This window comes from Oreochromis niloticus, linkage group LG11 (assembly GCF_001858045.2).
Source record: "Oreochromis niloticus isolate F11D_XX linkage group LG11, O_niloticus_UMD_NMBU, whole genome shotgun sequence".
Classification (NCBI taxonomy): Eukaryota; Metazoa; Chordata; class Actinopteri; order Cichliformes; family Cichlidae; genus Oreochromis; species Oreochromis niloticus.
The window spans coordinates 14,434,888-14,454,476 of NC_031976.2; the positions used below are offsets into that span (position 1 = coordinate 14,434,888).

Below are 19,589 nucleotides of genomic sequence, written 5' to 3' on the forward strand. Positions count from 1 at the left end.
CCACAACAAGACAAAAAAAAAATCACCTAGCTCCATGAGCTGTAATTACTCTCAAGTGGAAGATGTGCTGCTGTGCCCTGGGGCTGAAGTGTTCCCATAATAAGCCTTCATCAAGAGCCAACTGAAGAACAATGTCCCACATATCAACCAGAAGTCATTTCAGGGAGATAAGACAAAAAAAGAGAGGTGATTCTTTTAAGCAACTGTTTATTCAGGTTTTTTGCTAAGAATTGTCAAAAAAACACATATATACACAGGCTTTTGTACTATTGTGATACATTTCAAGATCATTGGAACTACAAATGTAGTGTGCCATCATCCTGTTTCAACATGAATCTAAGTGCAGGTGATGACACACTAAAACTTTCTGACAGAAGCAACCGCAATCCACAACTTGACGTGCTTAACAAGCTACAGCCTGCTTGGTGCACTTCTCCCCCTCCTGCAGTAAATTCCATTCCCATTCTCTCAGTGCACTGGGGGATGTTAACTTATAGAAACGGCACATGTAATCCTGGCTGTTCCCAAATACATAACCAAGAGTGATGAGTGGGAGTCCTGACCACCTAGCCTTCTGACCTGTGATCTCACAGCCTTAAGTACGCCACCTAGAAATGACAAGCACAAGTTTAGTAAAGAGTGAAAATCTATGCAGAAACTCACAACATGGAAAAATAAATGGAACTTCAGCAGTTGGTCAAATTCCAGTTTGCAATGGGCAATTGTGCATTTTTTTTTTCCTGTTGTTGGCCAAACCACAGATGTACTCAATCTCTACAGTCCACTGATCAGCTCAGGAACACATTATCTGCAATTACTGTCTTCAAACAGCAAAAAAACAAAATACAAAAAACACAGGTGGTAGAGATTTAATCAACTTCAAAAACACACATTCAGATAAACAAAGCCCAGAAAACAAATCAGCTCGCCCCGTCCTCCCTCTCTCCCTCCATCTGCTATTCCTGGGTGTGTGCCTGCTGCAGACAATGGTTGCGCTCCACTGAGGGCTCTATATTGGGATGATAGATGAGGGCATTTGCCTCACTCAAGGCCCTGTCTTCTCCGTCCCTGTGCCAATGTCTGCTCACTGCTCAAGCGCATCAGTGGTAATTCATACAAATGATAAGAAACGGCAACGACAGGTGAGCTGCTGCTGTTGCTGCTAAGTCCAAGAAAAAGGAGGCGAAGCAGAGACAGACTTGTGATTGGAGGGGCGCCATCCCTCAGTGTGAGAAGCTGATTAAAACAACACTGGTTTTCAGAACGTTTAAAGAAAAAGCTGTCGTACCTTCAGGAAAAATCTCAGGGTGAACTTTTCTATTCAAGAGGTAAAACACTATTTGCAGGTTTCTTCCCTTCTGCGACATTAAATTAAATGCTTCAATGATTTGTTTCTCACCCCTGCTCGGACAAAACACGTACATTAACTTTTATTAATCTGTGAGATTCCTCATTTACTATTTGAGAAAATAACAAATTTTTCAGAAAGACTCCACATATAATAGGAACCCTGAAATATGCAACCCACATGAAGAAAACAAACCTACCACATGCGTCAAAGTCAGTCTGAGGGACTCAGCGATTGCTCACATATAGATAACAAAGGTAAGCTGCCAGCATTACCAATTTTCTGGCCCACAGCTTGTTGTTATTCGTCTTTGGCATCAACTATGAAATTAAGTGGGTTGAAAACCTGGTAACCAAGTCGAGGTAAACAGATTTGACTTTTTCTCCCCCCTTTTAACGTCACTTGTCAATATTGTTAGAATTTAGTTAGAATTTTTAATTAGAATTTAAATTTTTATTATTAGAATTATTGGAATTTAAAAACAAAAAGCTCAGATCAATGAAAATCTTTTGGGAGTAATACACCTAGCTGTGGTGAGAGACTACCTTTTCTAGTTTTAGTTTTCATCTCTACACGACAGCTCTTTAGTTCAGTGGCTTTTACAGTTAAAGTGTGGGTATTAAAGCTACTGAGACAATGACAAGACCCTGGTTTAAGGAAGTCACTCGCATAAACACGCTCTTTGATTCTTGGTGCCAGAGCTCTGCTATCATAACACTCCAAACTTGGCCAGCAGCACTGAGGACATGTCTTTGCCTGTGAAGAACTGAAAGAGGTCTGGAAGAGTAGAAGGTGATGAAAGAAACACAGCGAGTTCCCAAAAGTTAAAACAGATAAGTAAATAACTTTGGCAAAATGAGCAAATCTGCTGATCTCTGTAATAATGCACTGTTACTGCCAACCTCTGGTGTGCCTCCATGACATGACATGCTTTTCTTTATTGCTTCAGATTATAGCTGCTATCAAGTTATTACTAGCCCATACAGGATACTCTTAACTTGTCATAGAAAATGCCATTCATGAGTTACTAGAGAACTAAGGGATTTCATTTTTTTTTTTAAACAATAACAAAAAACGGGGGGGGGGGGGGGGGTGCATGTGAGGGAGTATAAGACAAAGCACTTCTTTAGAGTTTCATCTATTAGGTCTCCAATAAAGTTTGGAGTTAACCAACATATAATCAACTTTATTCATATCTTCATGTGATGTAAACATTTAACTGAGAACAGGATCACACACCCTGTGTGTTAATTAATTCCATGTTCAATGAATCACTACGCATGCATCCTGGATGAAGTAATTTCTTTCAAAGTGCAGCTGTGTTCCTGATGTGACGCCGTGCGGGCTGCAGAAACACTGCACGATCGATGGATCTTCCCGGTTCTCCATTGTTTAACACTGGATCACTTTTCTGTCTGAGCTACATGCCATCTCAGTGTGTGTGAGAGGGAGATTAATGAAGCAGAGGGGGAGGAGGGAGGCGTTGTCTGTTTGCAGGCTCAAGAGTGACACTCCGAGCTCGATCTACTTTACACCCCATTACGCTGGCAGGTCCAGGGAAACAGGGTGGGGAACCCAGCAGTCCACACATTCCACATGTAGCATAATAATGGGCATAGCTACGGTGCAGACTTTGATCTGTTAACACTCACTGAAATTAAACAAAGAAACTCAGATCTAGAAACACAACTGATTCAACAGTTACCTGCAAACAATGCCAAAGTGCTGTGGTAGTGATGTGAGGCTGTTCTGGTTGCTACTCATACAGTATGTTGGTGAAAAATAAATATGTAAGGAGACACCTTAAATAGATAGATAGATAGATAGATATAAAATGCAGTAATCTAACTATCTATATGTTAAATGTAGGCCTGACTTGTTTTATTCAGATTGAACATTGTCTTTTCAGTCTGTATAGAACGGTTCTTTTTTCATGGCAGAGATTTTGGCATCATCACAGAAAAAAACAAAACAAAGGTGTAATTAATGACAATGGCAGCTTATTCCATTTGGTGAGCCGTTCCTGGGCCCTGTAAAAAGCTTTTTCACAGCGAACATTTTCACTTGTCATATCACAAGAAGTGCTGTCACTAATCACATTAACAATGGCTCAGTTCTATTCAAGTGTCCCAGTCAGCCTTGACAGGGTGACAGTGAGCCAACATGCACAATACCAGAACTTTGAAAGTGAGCTCAGTAAATGGAAGCCAGTGTAGGTAAAAGTTAGTAATCTGCTGAGAAGTTAAATGTAGGCACGACACATGAAAGAATAACTACTAACTTTAATGAAGTTTCAATTAAGCATCGTGATAAGTCATTCCAAAGATCCAGCATGTGTGGTCCCACAGTATATTCATTAGTTACCTGTACTTGTACAACTATGACTTGCTGAAAAGGTCTTTTATTAGCTCCTATGCTCAGCATGAGTGAATACATTGAGTTTTAAGAGCCATTAATATTTCCTATAGTCACACAAAAGTAAGTACATGCTATGAGTCAGTAACTTGTAAAACTAACTTTAGCACTATTAACTTGCAGTGATGGTTTTCTGTATGACTTTATCAATCATTGTGGAGTAATTTTGGTCCATTCTTCTTTACAACATCACTTTAGTCCATCACAGCATTTCAGTCAGGTTAAGGTCTGGACTTTGACTTGGTGACTGCGACCCCTTCATTCTTTTCTTTTTCAGAAGTTCTGTTGTAGATTTGCTGCTGTATGACCTAATTACAGCCAAGCTTTAGCTGTCAGGACAGATGACCTCACGTGGAATACTTTGGTATAGAGTTCATGGTTGACTAATTGAGTGCTTCACTGAGTGTAGATCACATGGCTGCACAACAAGCTCAAAAAACATCACCCCTCCACCACTGTGCTTAACAGCTTAACAGTAGGTCCTTGTGCTGCTATGCTGGTGTTGAGTTTTTGCTAAATATACTCCATGTCATCTGTCCATTAGACACTGTTCCAGAAGTTTTGCAACTTTCTAAATCTAAGCCATGCTACCATATTCTTTTTATAGACAAGGGACGTACTCCTTGAAACTTTTGCAAACATGCTGTACTTGTTCAGTCGATTTCTAATTGTACTGTCATGAACTTTAATATTTAACATGCTAACTGTGGCCTGTAGAGTCTGAGATGTAAATCTTTGGGTTTGTTGCAATTTCTCTGAGCATTGTACAGCCTGACTTTGGGGTGAATTTGCTGGGAAGTCCACTCCTGTGGAAATACTGGCATTCTGTTAACACAGTTAACACAATGCACCCATCTACCTAGGACGTGCATGCTTCAGACCCATAAACTGCCAAAACCTCTGCTTTTATAGGCTTACTTATCCTCTTACTTTCTATATAAAGAGTAGACAGAAGAGTAGACTTAGTTTTTCACAGAGCTATATAAAGGCCTGTGAAATATCCATTTGTCAGATGACTACAGACTTTCATTCCCATAAGTAACAGCAGGAAGTCAGGCACAGGGACGGGACAAGAGAGAATCTGGTCAATTTTCAAAATAAAAGACCCAGTACAAACTACATGTCTGCTTCAAGATATTCCTGTTACGATTAAAGCCATGCGATGAACGGAACACAACTGCACTGGAAACAACATTACAGGCACTACATATTATTTGGTATTGTAATATATTACCTGAAAAGTAGCCATTACATATACTGACCAAGATCATGAACACAACACAAAATTCACTTTATTTAATTTACTTTAAATATAGTCAAAATCTACTTTTGTCTGTCATAGCAGGTAGGTCCACATATGCAATACCATATCTGGCTGGAATCGAACCAGTGACCCCACTATAACTAGAACTATAACAGTAAGCCTTTTACTCACTCAACAGTAGCAGAAATAATTCTTCAGATCATTGGCAGATGCCACACTACATGCTTTGATACTCTGTTGTGTTTTCAAACAGCGAGTCTCACATACTCTTCTCAGACAGTCTCCGGTAATTCTAGATAACCCTATGATCACATTACCTTCCCGTACTCTGCCGCCTGCAGCACAAGAGGCTCCTACTATCAGGAAATGTTTGAGTGTGTCAATTTATCACACTCTCTTTACTGTTATAACCGCTTCCACCATCAGACAGATACTGTGTCTCTTGTCTGGGTCGCTCTCTCTGTAACCTTCTCCATTTCAACGGGGCCCAATTTCCCTCCACTCCTCCCACTGCTGTCATGTTGTTAGCAGAGAAAACAAAAATACTGCTCATTATTGTACCACAATGTGTGTGTGTGTGCGAGGGGGGAATGAGAGATAGGTCTGACCTTTTATTAGTGTCTCACCCTTAAGGATTGTGGCGAGACGGCAATTCCATAGTGAGGAATGTTTAAGGTTTAAAGACCACTACCCTCATAAGAAGGAAGAAGAAAAAGTGGCTTCATCTAAGTTTAACATTATGTTAGCGTCGATGTAAACTGGTGGACTTCAGTTTTTATGTGTGAGGAATGAAAGCAGACGAGTCAAATTCAGATCTTAGTCAAAATAATACAGCAGAGTCTTAAGATTACCCTCCCAGCGCATTTCATTAGGGAGCCTGGGACAAACAGCAGTCATCAAAGAGAACAAAAGAGTGGGCTTCCTTATGCCTTAAGGGGATATCCTTATTGTGGCATATGCTATAAGAGACTAGCACAAAATTGAAGAGCAGAGCTTGTGGAATCACTATAAAGTTTGGTAGCTAGTAGCAATGACGCGAGGAGAAGTGGACAGGTAGCAGTTTAAACTAATCTTCATTTGAGGAAAGCAACTAGAGAACATATCAGTAGTAGCAAAGGAGGCTGGTAAGTGATATAACAGAGTGAGGGGTACCTACAAACCCAGCGCCTGGGTCCCAGTGCCCAAGTATCAGCCACAAAGGGATAAGTGCTGAGCGGATTGTTTTATATGTGGATGATGGGAATTTAATGTGGTTTACATGGACAGGGCCAGCGAGCGATCTGGTCTTTTGATTATTTCTTTAAACCTCACCTTATCTTGGTCTCATCATAATTATCAGGCTGTGTTAGAAATAAATTAAAAATGAATGAATAGAAAAACGGTCACTTTCTTAGGTACACCTGTTCAACTGCTAATGAAAATATTTATTCAGCCAATCAAAGCATTTTGGCATTAAGGCATATATGCTTATAGTCACAGTAACCTGCTCAAGCTCAAACCGAGCATCAGAATGAGATTCAGAATGAAGATTCTGAGGCTCAAATCTAGCCTTTGTCATTTTTAGCAGACTTGTTTAAGAGGTAGGAGTCCCTTCCTAAACTTTCTGAGCAGGAAGTGGAGGATAATGGCACTAATTACCCCCATCACTGTTTAAAGCCTCACAGAGAATAGACTTGTCAGCAAAGTTAACGCCTCCCATTTTCTAGTCACATGGCTTTCTTTGGCAACTCGGGCTAAATATACACATTTTGCACAATTACAGGTGTATAGGAGCTGAAATAAGGCTGACAAAAGCAAAGTCTTGCATTTGACCCACATAATCCCTAAAGCGAGGCTGTTAACTGAAAGCTCTGAATCATGAAATTAATTAAGGCGGGATAAAAACACTGTCAAGCACTACTGAATAATGGAGAAACAAGGCGCTATATGGAAAAAGGGGGAGCAGTAAGCAAGCGCTGTCAACTAAAACAAAGCCTGTGGTGCTGCTAATACAGCTTTTTACAAAAGGTAAAAAGCTAAAGGTACATGAAGTTCCCTCTCTCTTTGCTTAAGTAATAAAGATAAACAACCAATGAATATGGCTTTACAATACATGGTAAACGTCTCACCTCATAGGACCTCATGCAACGCATCGACGTGGGAAGTGTTGAGTTGCTGTCATCCATCACTTGCAGCAGCTCCTCACACACCTTTAGTGGCAGCACCACAGGATGTCCTATGACACTGACCTCCCAACTAGTTACAATGCTGAAAACACACAGAGAAGCAATGATTTATTGTGACTGCCTTAGCATTTTACGACCAAAATGATGCCCAGAAGAGCTACCGTAAATCTCAAGCTGAAGTGGTCGTCCTGCCGTTTTAATCGACTAGTTTTAAACTGTAAAGTGATAACCACCTGTACAAAAACATGGATTTATAACCTGTGTGAGTGTGTGTCGCTATGCGTGTTTGCGAGCCTGATGAAGTGCGTGTTCAAGACAAGGACAAAAAGAAAGGGGCGGGGCTGAAGAGAGAAGAGAAAGAGTGATTGAGAGAACCAAGATTGATGGTCTGTCAGCGTGAGGTGCTGATCCAGTTTGTTTGGGTGACATTTAGCCGTCTGTGCAGTTTCTGAAAGGGTAAAGTCTCCTCAAAGTTTTGGCAGTTGTACTTAAGATGCAAGACAGTCAAAAAAAAAAGAAAAAAAAAAAAAAAAACCCAGAGAAAGGCAACTGAGGCTGTACTGAACCCCAACCAGCCAACATCATAACGCTTTGTAGGAGTTGATTAGACATTATGAACAAGTTGTGCATGTGTGTTTTTCATTAGACTCACTTTCCACATCTATTAGACCTCCTGTTTCTCTATTGTACTGGGACAGTGATGGTGCCTGCGACTTTCACTCAATTTATAATCAAATAACTGCCATTAGTGACAAGCCTAATCCACTTAGGCACTGGCTCACTGATTCTCTAGCCAATTATTGGCAGTTTTAACAACGCGTACTGCAACCACTGGCTGCACTCAACTGTAACCAGCTGTATCCTGAATAAGAGGGCCGTCATCCTGGGACTTCAGCTCCCCAGGCATAACATTTAATTTAAAAATGTCAGAGATGAGTGATGAAGGATGAATGGTAAATTATGTGGGGGTGATGGAAGTGTGAGTCACACCGGCATTTAGCTTTGCTAAACTTCAGAAATTCAAATGTCAGAAATGGGTAAAATTCTAAAAAGCAGCCCACCAACGTGAGGTTTATTCTCTAAGAAGACGTGGAGTTCACTGCAGGTTTAAACACAGAACAGTTGAAAAAGAAAAAAGAAAAAAAAAAAAAAGACAGACCCAAACTGGCTGGACTGATGTTGCCCAATAGGTGACTGCAGTCAAAAATAAAGCATGTTTAAAACTGTTCAGATACAGTTTCACTATGATAAATAGTAGTTTCACAAGCAGAGGGTTGTGACATGTTTACTTTAAGAACAAAATATCTTGTTTAGCCTACTTCTTGGCAAGTTTGCCACAACAAAAAAGATCCTTGTTAAAATAATCTTTATTTGTGATAACTTTATTATGGGTTCCTGTAATATTTGGTATCTGCTGAAGCCATGTAACATAAACAACATGTCAATAAAAAACAAGTACGTGTGTGACACACTGAAACGACTGGTGAAGACTTGTCACTTTTGTAATTAATATGGTGTACAAGCCAATTAATAAGCATAAGGATGAGAAACTGATGGATCAGCAGTGACTGTGGAGGTTTCGTCCTGTTAAAAGGGAGTTTTTCCTTCCCACTGTCACCAAAGTGCTTGCTCATGGGGGTCATATGATTGTTGGGTTTTTTTCTCTGTATGTATTATTGTAGGGTCTACCTTATAATATAAAGCGCCTTGAGGCGACTGTTGTTGTGATTTGGCGCTATATCAATAAAACTGAATTGAATTGAAAATCTCCATGTCCTCAAATGGCCCCTTGAGGCATCTGCCAAAAGTGAGTAAAAACTATTTCCCCATCTGTGACAACTGTAAGCGAGGTAATCTGTCATATTAATTACCAGTTTCAATTGTGTTATATCCTAAATGCACACAGTTTAGTGACATTCAGTGAAAAGTGGCGGCAAATTTGCCTTGCTCACCACGCTAACATAGCTAAGCAGTATGATGGTCCCTGTCTGAGTCCGTAAAAACGTAAGAGACTTACAACTCCACATTTTTAGGTGTCTCAGAATGTAGAAATTCAACTCTTAGCTGAAGTACCTTCTGGTCTAGGAACCAGGATGAAGCCTCTCTAGCTCACTACTCTTTCTCTCTGATACAGACTTCAAAATGGAAGTCCATAAACCACTGAGTGATGTCACAGTGGCAGTGTTGATCTTTTATTTACAGTCTATGATTACTACCTATAATTAGGTCTTAAAGTTAAGCGCCATTTTAAGACAGTGAGTGAGAGCATATAAATTGCGCTGACAAAGCATGAGCTCTCTAACATGACTGTAATGTTATGAAAGGGTGTATTTTTAACTGAAACCGTGATCTTTTCCTAAAACAAAACAAGCAGAACGTTGTCTAGACTTAACCACACCACTCTTCTTGTGAAAGGTTAGCTGTGTTTGTGCCTCCTCTGCCCCCTCAGCCTCCAACAATTGCTTCTTTTTTTTTTTTTTTTTTTTTAAATAAAGTGAATCACTAATATTTCTATTGAGGACTACTTACATGGGCTGTTTGACAGAGTGTTATTTATTTGTTGGTAGTTATTGGGTAAACTAGAGGTGGACAGAGTACAGCACAATAAAAAAAGGAGTAGATTGTTTTGAAAGCATGTCCTAGTCTCTCACTTCCCCTGAAGATGCATTCATAGCTTGTGTAAGAGGAATCGACTCTCTGTACCCATACATCAGTCAGCTTAAACAGTACATTACAGTATTCCTTTAAACTCTTACTACTATGGCTTAGAAGACCAGCCTTCTTTTTCCTTTTGGGTTAGTGTTGTCTCTAATTACAGTTTCTCCATCAGAACTTGTCAAAACGGTTGAAACAACAAAACCTGTTCTGTTCTGCTTTCACTCTTCTCCGGCAGTGGGGATGAAAAAGGGGAGAAAGAGGAGGGTGGGGGAAAAAAAAAAAAACTGCTGAGCTCTGATTCTGTTGAAAATAATGAGGGTGGAAGGCTCTTCCAGTGGGGTGCTGCTGTACTGAGCATGGAGAACCACATGCAGCACATCCACCTACACCTCTCTAATGCATCACAGCAAGGCACACAGAGCCTCAATACAGTCAAAACAACATAACAACCCCTTATGTGTGCAACAAACATGCTGCTGACAACTTTGAGGCAGCTTTGATGGGAAGCTCATTCGCAGGATAATAGACAATTATATCCGAGCAGGGACCCTTAGAGCAACGTGTTCTATTAACACCTAAAGTCTGTTCACCAACAAAGTAGGCTTTCATCCCTCACAGTGAGCCGAGAGGGGTGGTGATTGAGAAGGTGCGCAGGAGGGATGAAAGGATAAGATTAGGAAGAGGAAAACAAAGATTGAAGGGGAAGGGGGGGAGGATATGTTAAGTGTCCTCTCTTACTCTCTCTGCTGGATGCCCGTGTCAGAGCAGGCTATGTAGAGGAGTTTCAGGGCTCTGGCAGCTCTGGGTGATGGACTGTGAAGAGCAGGGGAGCCGTTGGAGCTCTCAGTCCCGACACGCGTCTCCGGGACTGATGCTATGATGGAGTCGCTGTTCAAGAGCCAGAGCTGGAGGAGGAGCAGACAGGTCACTTAACACTTGAGACATATGTGGGTGAGGAGTCACACATCACAAAGCAGAGAGATGATATACATTCATTAGTTTGATTTTCAGAAATAAAATAGTCTATTCTGGTATAGCTGATTTAACATGAAAGATGAAAATATTTCTTTATTCTGTAGGATAACACGGGGTTAAGTTCTATTCTCTAAGTTCAGTATAAATCAAGGGTTACTACTGCAATATGATTCCTCATACTGATGTGTAATAATGGGAGAACAGAGGTGGAAACGTTGATTTTTGCAATCATTTTTTTCTCATTTGGAATATGCTCCTTTTCAGCCCAGTTTCACACAAGATTAATTATACTGTTACTGCCATCCCGAGTTTTACTGATGAGTTTTAGTGTGCTGCTGTTTAATATCTGCCAAGAACACAACCAGAACACTGGAATAGTTTTTGGACATTTTTACTGTGAAAACGTTTCAACTCAAACATCAGGTGAAACTGAGAAAAAAAACAAAAAACACAATTTTATGAATAAACCTGTTCACATGTCAAATACACATTTTCCACTGACATGATGCCTGATCGGGAACCAGCTGCACTCATTTCCACCAAACAAGACTTGGTGTCATAGAACTATTAGAAGCTATGACAAGAAATATACTAGCATAAGGAGTCTGTCCGCCACGACGTTCTTACAATAGATTAGGAAGAAAATGATAGCGTAACAGATATTATTCCAAAAACTAGAAGAATATCACAAAGACAGAACAGTGCATTGTTGGAGAAGAGCAAAATGCACAATAAACTGATTGTAGCACCTTACTACTCAACTAGAAAACATGTTCTGTGTTTTCTACTATAATCCTCATTCACAAAAAAATTAATAAATAACCCAAAAGTTTATATAACCAAGCATTTTTATCTAACACTTACACACTCACTCAGCTGTACACATTGGTGGAATCACATTCAATGAGGCTATGCTACTCCTTTAAGAGCTGACCATATCAATCTTTTTACATTTCTTAAATAATAGAGTACTTTATTTGTATTTAGAAGTCATTTATTTTTCTGATTATGCTGGGTGGTTCTTACCAACAGGAAGGCTTTTCCATCGGGAGTCTGGACAGAGAAGTGGTAGGTGCTCAATGAGTTTGACAGCTCCAGCAACCTAGCAGCTACCGTCCTCTCCACAAACAGAGATCTGTCCAAGAGAGACACGATGTTCATTCATTTTACATATTAAAGACATTCCCATTCGATCGTGGTTGAGCACTCGCAGTAAAACAGATTGGAGCAAACACTATCTTAGGAAAAGATGATACTGCCTGATCAAAGTTTACAAAAACAAAACAAAAATAAAAAACAAAAATAAAATATGTCTGGTAAAAGTTGGTTTTTATGAGGCGGTTAATCAAATCACGAGGCCGTAGACGAGAAACGCTTGTGTGTAGATTTTTGAATTATTCAGACTGGTGCAGTGGGAGATGTGGTTATTAAAGTGTTTAATTCAGACCTAGACTGCAATCATTTTTGAAGAAGCCTGAACACAGTGCTGATATGCCTCATTCACCCCCAAGATCCAGTAAAATCCAATCAGCGGTGTGTCAGATACTTGAGGAAAACATACAAATGGACCTGAACTGATTTATAGTCATCGTACTGATTTTATTGTGAAAGGCTAAAAATACCCAACAGCAGTCATAATGATGAAACTATAGAGAAAGTAAAGCATGACTAGAGCTTGTGTGACTCGACCCCCCCAACAAATAACCTGAAGTGGAAAAAAAAAAAAGGATTATTTTCTATAAAATAGTGTAATTTAAAAGCAACAGATGCCTTCTTGTCATCTGTGGAATATGAGGTTCCATTTGTGCCAAGAATTCACATCCACACTGCACTGTAGATGACAAACATTTTTCATGCTTTAAACACTAGTTCAGTTTTATACAGCATGGGACAATAACGACAGTGCCTTCAGGATGGCAACTGCAATAACGGAGCCAAACAACGCACCGACACAAGATTCACAACAACGTGGCTAAAATGAAAGGAAGCTCAGAGGTAAAGTTGCACTGGCATCAACAAATGTTCTGTCACGTGTTCAGTCGACAAAGACAATGTGCACGTGAACAGGATCTTTGGCACCGACAGTCCCTTGTATGGATCTGAAAGGAAAAAAAACAAAAACCTGCCTGTTCAGTGAAGCTTCTGGCTTTCTGTCTCCCACAGCAGGCTCCACCACCACCTGTGTGACGTACAGCTTCAGCGTTTCTGGAAGACACCACAGGGGAGAGGGCTCGCACATGTTTCTTGAAATGCTGTTTATTTATAAAAACCTCCAAGAATCGTCCCCTACCTGGTGTGACAGCCTCTCCGAGCACCGACGAACAGCTCGCACAGGAGATGAGGGCCAGTCTGCGGCAAGGTTTCTGTGCACACCATAGATAGAAACATCCAGAAACGGATCACCACAATGCAGCCACCTATAACTCAGCAGTTTTAAAATTTAGTAGCTGCTATAGCTAGGTTGGAAGACAGAAAAGGATGTGACAGAGAGAGAGATCTACAGCAGGCAGATTGTTTTTCCTGCACTTTCTCTCTCAGCTTCAGTCATGCAGTTGTGCCTGTGTTGAGCGAGCTGTGTGGAGAATGACTAATGGAAGAAGAGGGGGATCAATCTTCATCTGCACAGTCTGATTTCGCTTGGTCTAAGAAGAGAGTGTCTGGATGGATAGATGAATGGATGGAAAATCTACTGAAATCTTTTTGTAGTAATTGCATAAACAGGAGCCATTTCTGTTGCACGTCCCTCACCTTTGGATCTTGGCTGTCTTCTGTGCCAACAGGACTCACTTCCTCAGTCAGAGTCTGCTCACAGCTGCCATCTCGGGCTAACAGCACAAAGGAATCGCCCATTAAACAATCTTCTGCTCGGGGTAACAGCTTCTTGTTAGCAAACGGGTCTGGGTGACAACACCAGTCATCCACGATGGCGTTCCAGTTACCATTAGGGAGAGGAAGAACTCGATTAAACACTCTGAAAAAGAGGAAAAAATAATAAGAAAAAAAAGCAATTACAGTGTTATTGTTCAGCGATATTTAAACATGGTGCTAATTGGTTCTGGTCGCAGTGAGAGGTGTTATCTCTCAATAAGCACAGAGATCCCAGAGAGCTGGCGAAAACTCGAAATACAGAAGAGTATAATTAGCTAAAAAAAAAAATAAAAAAAAAATGACAGCACAGACTTAGGGGAGTGGGGGGGGCTGATAGGTCATCCAACTACATTAATGTTTTTTCCAATGTAGTCAATATCCTTCCTCAGAACACAGTCACTTCCTGGTGGTAGCAGCATCTTCCAGTTGTAGCTCAAGGAACATGACAAAGACCTGAAAGAGCTGACCTAGCTTCCAAAGTCTCCAGATCCCACAGGGTGGCAACAGGACAAGCTTGAGCCATGGAAATGGCTCAAAAGGAGGAAATATTTGGCCTTTAGTTGTAAAAAACTGGAACTACATCAGTTACTAACCATCAAACACTGGCTTTGGACTCTGCATGTTATAATATTAATGTTGGTTTGCCATATTTGGAAAGGGTGGCATGCCAACTTAGCAGCTAAGCATGCTAAACTGTAGGGGTTTAATGCACAGATAAATAACAGCTAATTAGTAACCGACAAAAAACAAAAAAAACAACAACATAAAAACACAATTTCACAAACCAAATTTAAGCCCAAACTTCTTGGGACAGCAAGTCATAATATTAGTCAGATAAATCCAGTACGATGGTCCAAAAGGCACGAACATCACAAGCACAGCAGAAAGATGCAGTTGAGTGACTCGAATTATGTGAGGTGTAGCCTCGCGGAGAGCAATGTGCTCCACCTGTCACACGCCCCTGACTCCAGTAACCAGATGGCTTCATTTTGTAGCTACAGAGTTTTCCAATTGGGGTAAATAAATGACAATGATTGTAAGCAACATTTACAGTAAATTGAGCACACAATACAGCTCATTGGATGAGTGGAATTCCAATGTTTACCCTGCTTTGAACTCGCCCTTTTCCTTTTTCCACTGTCCACTAACTTGTAAATTGCTGTTTGGAGCTGGAGTGGCAGGACACAGAACTTTTTGTTTTTCTGTTTGTTTTTTAAAATAAATAAAAACACCAGGCAACTGCAACCAGAAAAAGACTGAGGCCAGCAGAGACGCTAAACCCTAAACACCTAAAGCTACAAGATACCACTCTTTATTTTATTCCAGCCCTGTTTTATTACACAGAAGTCTTTTATGTAGCAAGTCCAACCATTAATACCTGAGAGCAGACATATAAAATAGAACATTTTGTTACAAAGCACAATGAGGCATAATGCTGTGGAAATTATAACTTTTCATTTTGCACTGATGTTTCAACTTCTGCCTACACCTTGTTGGAAAAAAAGAGAAAAAAGTATATATATGTTTTTGCCAACTTTTAGTGAGTTACAGCTGAGAAACATAGCCTGAGGGTAAGGGTCTCCATAATGCAGCTATTGCAATTTTCAGCATGTCACATTGCTGACCAGAGAAAGCTACAAGGCAATAAGAACAATACCACTGTCCAGTCGAACCACCTCAAGGTAAGAAACACAATTGTTTTTTTAATGGCTAGCACAGACCTTTACGTCACACAGACTCTATAACTCTAACCCAGTCAAGCTGTCAGCTGTGCTCTCCGCAGAGGCTCCCATCCATCAATTTTTCCCCTCTCTCTCTCCCCGACTATCACTCCTACAGCTGGGTCACGCCATCAATAAAGAATCGCTCCTCTTCCTACACAAGAGGGAGTAAATAAAAACCCATTTCCACCAGTGCCCTTCCTCGTCCCGTCTTCTCCTCACCTGTCCTCGAGCAGCCTTGTCATGCAGCCCTGGCAGTAGAAACAATAAGCCTTTTTTGCCCGGAGCGTCTTCATCATGCTGGCAGAAGAATCTGTGGGACGGGGGTGGGGAACAAAAGGCAAAAAACCCCAAATGAGGCAGATTTGGTGAGAGGGTGGTAACCTTCTACGACTTGGCACAAAAATCGATGAAATACTGGGTGGTGAAGGTGGCTGGATAGAGAGCGGGCGATCAATCTGAGTTTGATTGGACTGTCACTGATGGGGCTTGGCTGTAAATTTCTGTTACAACAGCAAAAACAAACAGAACACCAAAAGATGGGAGTTTGGGGATATTATGCAACGGCTCTGGGGTTTGCTTTAGATGAGTCCGTTCAAACCACTTAAAGGGAGCTTTCCCAGGCTGATGATTAGCTGCCTGTGCGCTGCTAAGGATCCTGAGAGGAAAATTTACACCTTCATTCTCTCAGATGACCAAGTGACTCAGCCCAATTAAATCAGAATAGACAGCAAGGCTCTAAATAGCTACCAAAAGACTTTGTTCTTGTCTTGGCAAGTAGGAGCGCAGCTACTCAGAGGGAGGTCGCCCTGGGCATTACCTTCATCCGTGCTTCGTTCCACGCTGATGCGCAGTCTGAAATGAAGCTCTTCTCCGCACGATTCTCCCGCAGGTGTCGGAATGCAGGATCCCTGCTCGAAGGCGACTCCTGCTGGCAGAGTCAGGTACAGCACCCCTCTGGGAGTGCGGATGTGGAGGGATGAATCTCCACTTGTTACGGCCACATCTGCAGGCGTCTGGGCCACATCTTTCCTGAAGAGCAGATGGTTTGTAAGTGTTAATAAACACAAGCTGTTTGGACTCCTGTAGAGGTTTTAAGATAAAGACCCTACAATAACAGACAGACAACACAATCAAACAACCTCCTTTGAGAAAGCACGTGGCGACAGTGGGAAGGAAAAACTCCCTTTTACCAGCAAGAAACCTCTGAGCAAACCGGACTCAGGGAAAGGCGGCCATCTGCCCTGACCAATCACATCTATAGCCCATATTACCATAATTAGTTAGCAACTTTGAAAAATTCATTTTCCAAGTAAAAAATATAAATATTTGGGATTTGGGGCTGTTGATGATATAACAGGCTGTCTTCACTTATTCTGACATTTTTAAAAGTCAAAGTAATCAAAACACTACTTTCATTAAGTCAGAGGTTACTATAATACATTTTCCTTGTATTTATGGTCACTGCATGATAACAAAAAGAAAAAAAAGAATTCTGGTGATCTTTCTTCAGGAGGGAGGCCAAATAATCTTTTGGAGCACCATTTTTTTTTTTTCTGAATGAAAGAAAAGCTCCAAAGGCTGACTCCTTTTGTACTCTCTGTTCTTGTCACATAATGCGTACATAAAACAACCCATAAACTTGACACAGTCCAGCATAAATTAATTTTTTCCCTTGTTCAAAACATATGGACTCAGAATTAGCCTCGTGCTTCACAGTGAGAAATGAGCGAGTCTTTGTTGCACAACAGAAATCAGGTGCGTGAAATGATGAGAACTATATATTAAGTGGCACAGTTAGGAGCTATTACTATGAACACTACTGCAGTAATAAACACTAATAAAAACAGTTTAAAGTCAAAAGCCTGAACATTTCCTGAGTCACATGGATACACATCAACCATTTTATGGAGTTTTTTTCTTTAGAGGCAAACACTGGAGAGAGGGTAGCTCTGCTGTTACTGATCACAGGTCTGTACAGTGCTACGTAATGTAGTTATATGTAAAACCACACAACAGAACAGCCCGTCAACCATTATTTGAATACTATGAAAGACAGCAAAGGACCAGGGCTCATGTTGCTGCATTTCAAATTTCACTAGCCCCATCTAGTGGCTTTGTAGTATATACTCAGGTATATACCACCTCAAGTTAAGAAACGCCACTTCTGAATACTCACCTCTTTTTACTGGCCATAGTATGACAGTTGGTTTTAATTTTTAATTATTTTATTGTAATTTTTTAGTTTGCTTTTTCTGTGTTTTAAACATATAACTTTATTGTTTGGTTTATGAATAATAATAATTATTATTAATATTACTATTATTATTATTCATTTTTTATTTCTATAAAAAATAAATACATTGTACACAATTATTAGTGTGTATAACACTAGTGGTGGAATTTGACGCTATAACTCATTAAATATAATACATTAAAACTTCAGTGTATTTGTGCTTCAAAGTACTTCTGTTTTACACTGCCATCTATTTGTATTCCACAGTAACTTTAAATGTTATACTTGTTACCCTGCATCACTAATCTGAAAGCTTTAGTATATACATATGGCAGCACAGTGGTACACTGTTGCCTCACAGGTTCGAACCTCCTGATTGGCTGGGGCATTTGTGTACAGATTGCATGTTATCTCACTGCCTATGCTGGCTCTATCAAGGTACTCTGACTTATTCCATCAGTCCAAAAACATGCTACTTAAGTTAACTGCCTGCTACACCCTGGACACTCCTGTCCAGATGAACCCTGCCTCTCGAGCTAGGACTGCTCAGACGGTCTCTAGTGTCTGCACAACTCTAGGCCGGACAAACAGCTAAGAGAATGGAAGAAATGATATTGGATTATTCTAGATAACACTACCCATTATATAGGCAATTAAACTCATTCAACCCATCTAACTACAACACAAAACATTAATGGGTGAAGGATTATGATTCAATAATATGCATACAACTCTGAAAAAAGGCTATTATCCATTGTGAATGCTTCCACTTTAGTAATTTAACTATATTTTGATACTAAAATGTTTGCAGTTTTACTTAAATAGGATTATGAATTAGAAAACTAGAAGGTACTCTATTGCAATGTAACTGTAATGTAACACACGAGGCGGATTTGGTACAGCACTTTTTCAGTTTCACTGGTCATTCAAAGTGTTAGACTTCAAGCCACACTTCTAACCACGCATTCATAGGGTTTTAGTCAAGACAACAACAATAAAGTTAATTCATTTTCAAAACACTATCTTACACGGGTGAGTTACTTTAAGCACTTTAAAACAGCGTTTCACAGTACAATTTGCTACTTTCTACGATCATTTCTTTCAAAGTTCTTGTTCTCTGTATTAATTTCAAAATCAAATACTAGTAAACGTTAGCGTATGTCGCTGAAACACCAAATTTCATTTAGCCTGCCTGCTCTCGGTGCTATGGTGAAGTTGTAGCATCACCTAAGTTAGCTAATGCTAGCTAGGCTTGCTTGTACTTGCCAAAGAAACAGGCATTTCTGACTACTTGGTACTTACGATATCCGCTACATACTTACCCCACAATAAGCAGTCCACTCTGAAGCCTTTTTCTCAGCTCCAAGAAGACTCCAACTCCATGTGTCTTGGCTGGCACCTCGTTTGCCATTCGCTTTGTTTAGGAGGAATCCAGAAGAGATGACACGCTTATCAAAATACGAGCGTGGCTGGGTGACGCTGATCAGAAACACAAAATCCAAAGCAGAGTAAACACAAAACCCTGTCTGCCTGATGTACCAAAATGTACACGGTTTTATGTTTGTCCGCGGCGTGACACGGCACCACGAGTACGTAAGACCAAGAGCAATAGTGACAAGGCAGGAACAACATCCGGTAACGATTTCAAAATAAAGGTTAAACGTGTTAAAAACACCACCCCCATAATGAACACTTTTTTTCGTGTAGTCTTTGGGTTTTAAGGCAAATTATCAGCTGTATGATTAGGAGATGATGTTTAAAGATTCTGTCTAATTCTTCTTATTTTTCGGCAGCCACAGTAGATCATCTGCCTCCATCTCACCCTAGCCCTCTCACTACATTTATGAACCTCCTCTGAGGTCTCCCCGCTTTCTTCCTGCCTAGACGTTCCATCTTCAGCAGCCTTTGTGCAGTATACTTACTATTCCTGCTGCATACT

General features: G+C 40.5%; 1 protein-coding gene across 1 annotated transcript; it reads right to left on the bottom strand.

Annotated features, from left to right (window-relative positions):
* Positions 1–190: 190 nt before the first annotated feature.
* On the bottom strand, positions 191–19,277 carry ube3d (ubiquitin protein ligase E3D). Its single transcript, XM_005472574.4, has 10 exons — positions 18,973–19,277; positions 16,235–16,446; positions 15,637–15,727; positions 13,574–13,796; positions 13,116–13,188; positions 12,952–13,030; positions 11,852–11,960; positions 10,589–10,755; positions 7,136–7,274; positions 191–608 (listed from the first exon to the last, which is right to left on the bottom strand). The coding sequence occupies exons 1-10, from the start codon at positions 19,059–19,061 to the stop codon at positions 588–590; spliced, it is 1,203 nt and encodes a 400-aa protein (XP_005472631.1). The 5' UTR covers positions 19,062–19,277; the 3' UTR covers positions 191–587.
* Between the last annotated feature and the right edge of the window lie 312 nt (positions 19,278–19,589).

What these genes read in the sequence shown, in the direction of transcription:
- ube3d (XM_005472574.4), bottom strand. Translation starts at nt 19,061, where the DNA reads ATGGCAAACGAGGTGCCAGCCAAGACACATGGAGTTGGAGTCTTCTTG. An exon ending in GGAACGAAGCACGGATGAAG is followed by an intron (nt 15,728 to 16,234) that starts GTAATGCCCAGG and finishes CCCGTCCCACAG; the next exon opens with ATTCTTCTGCCAGCATGATG. An exon ending in AAGACAGCCAAGATCCAAAG is followed by an intron (nt 13,189 to 13,573) that starts GTGAGGGACGTG and finishes TGGTGTGCACAG; the next exon opens with AAACCTTGCCGCAGACTGGC.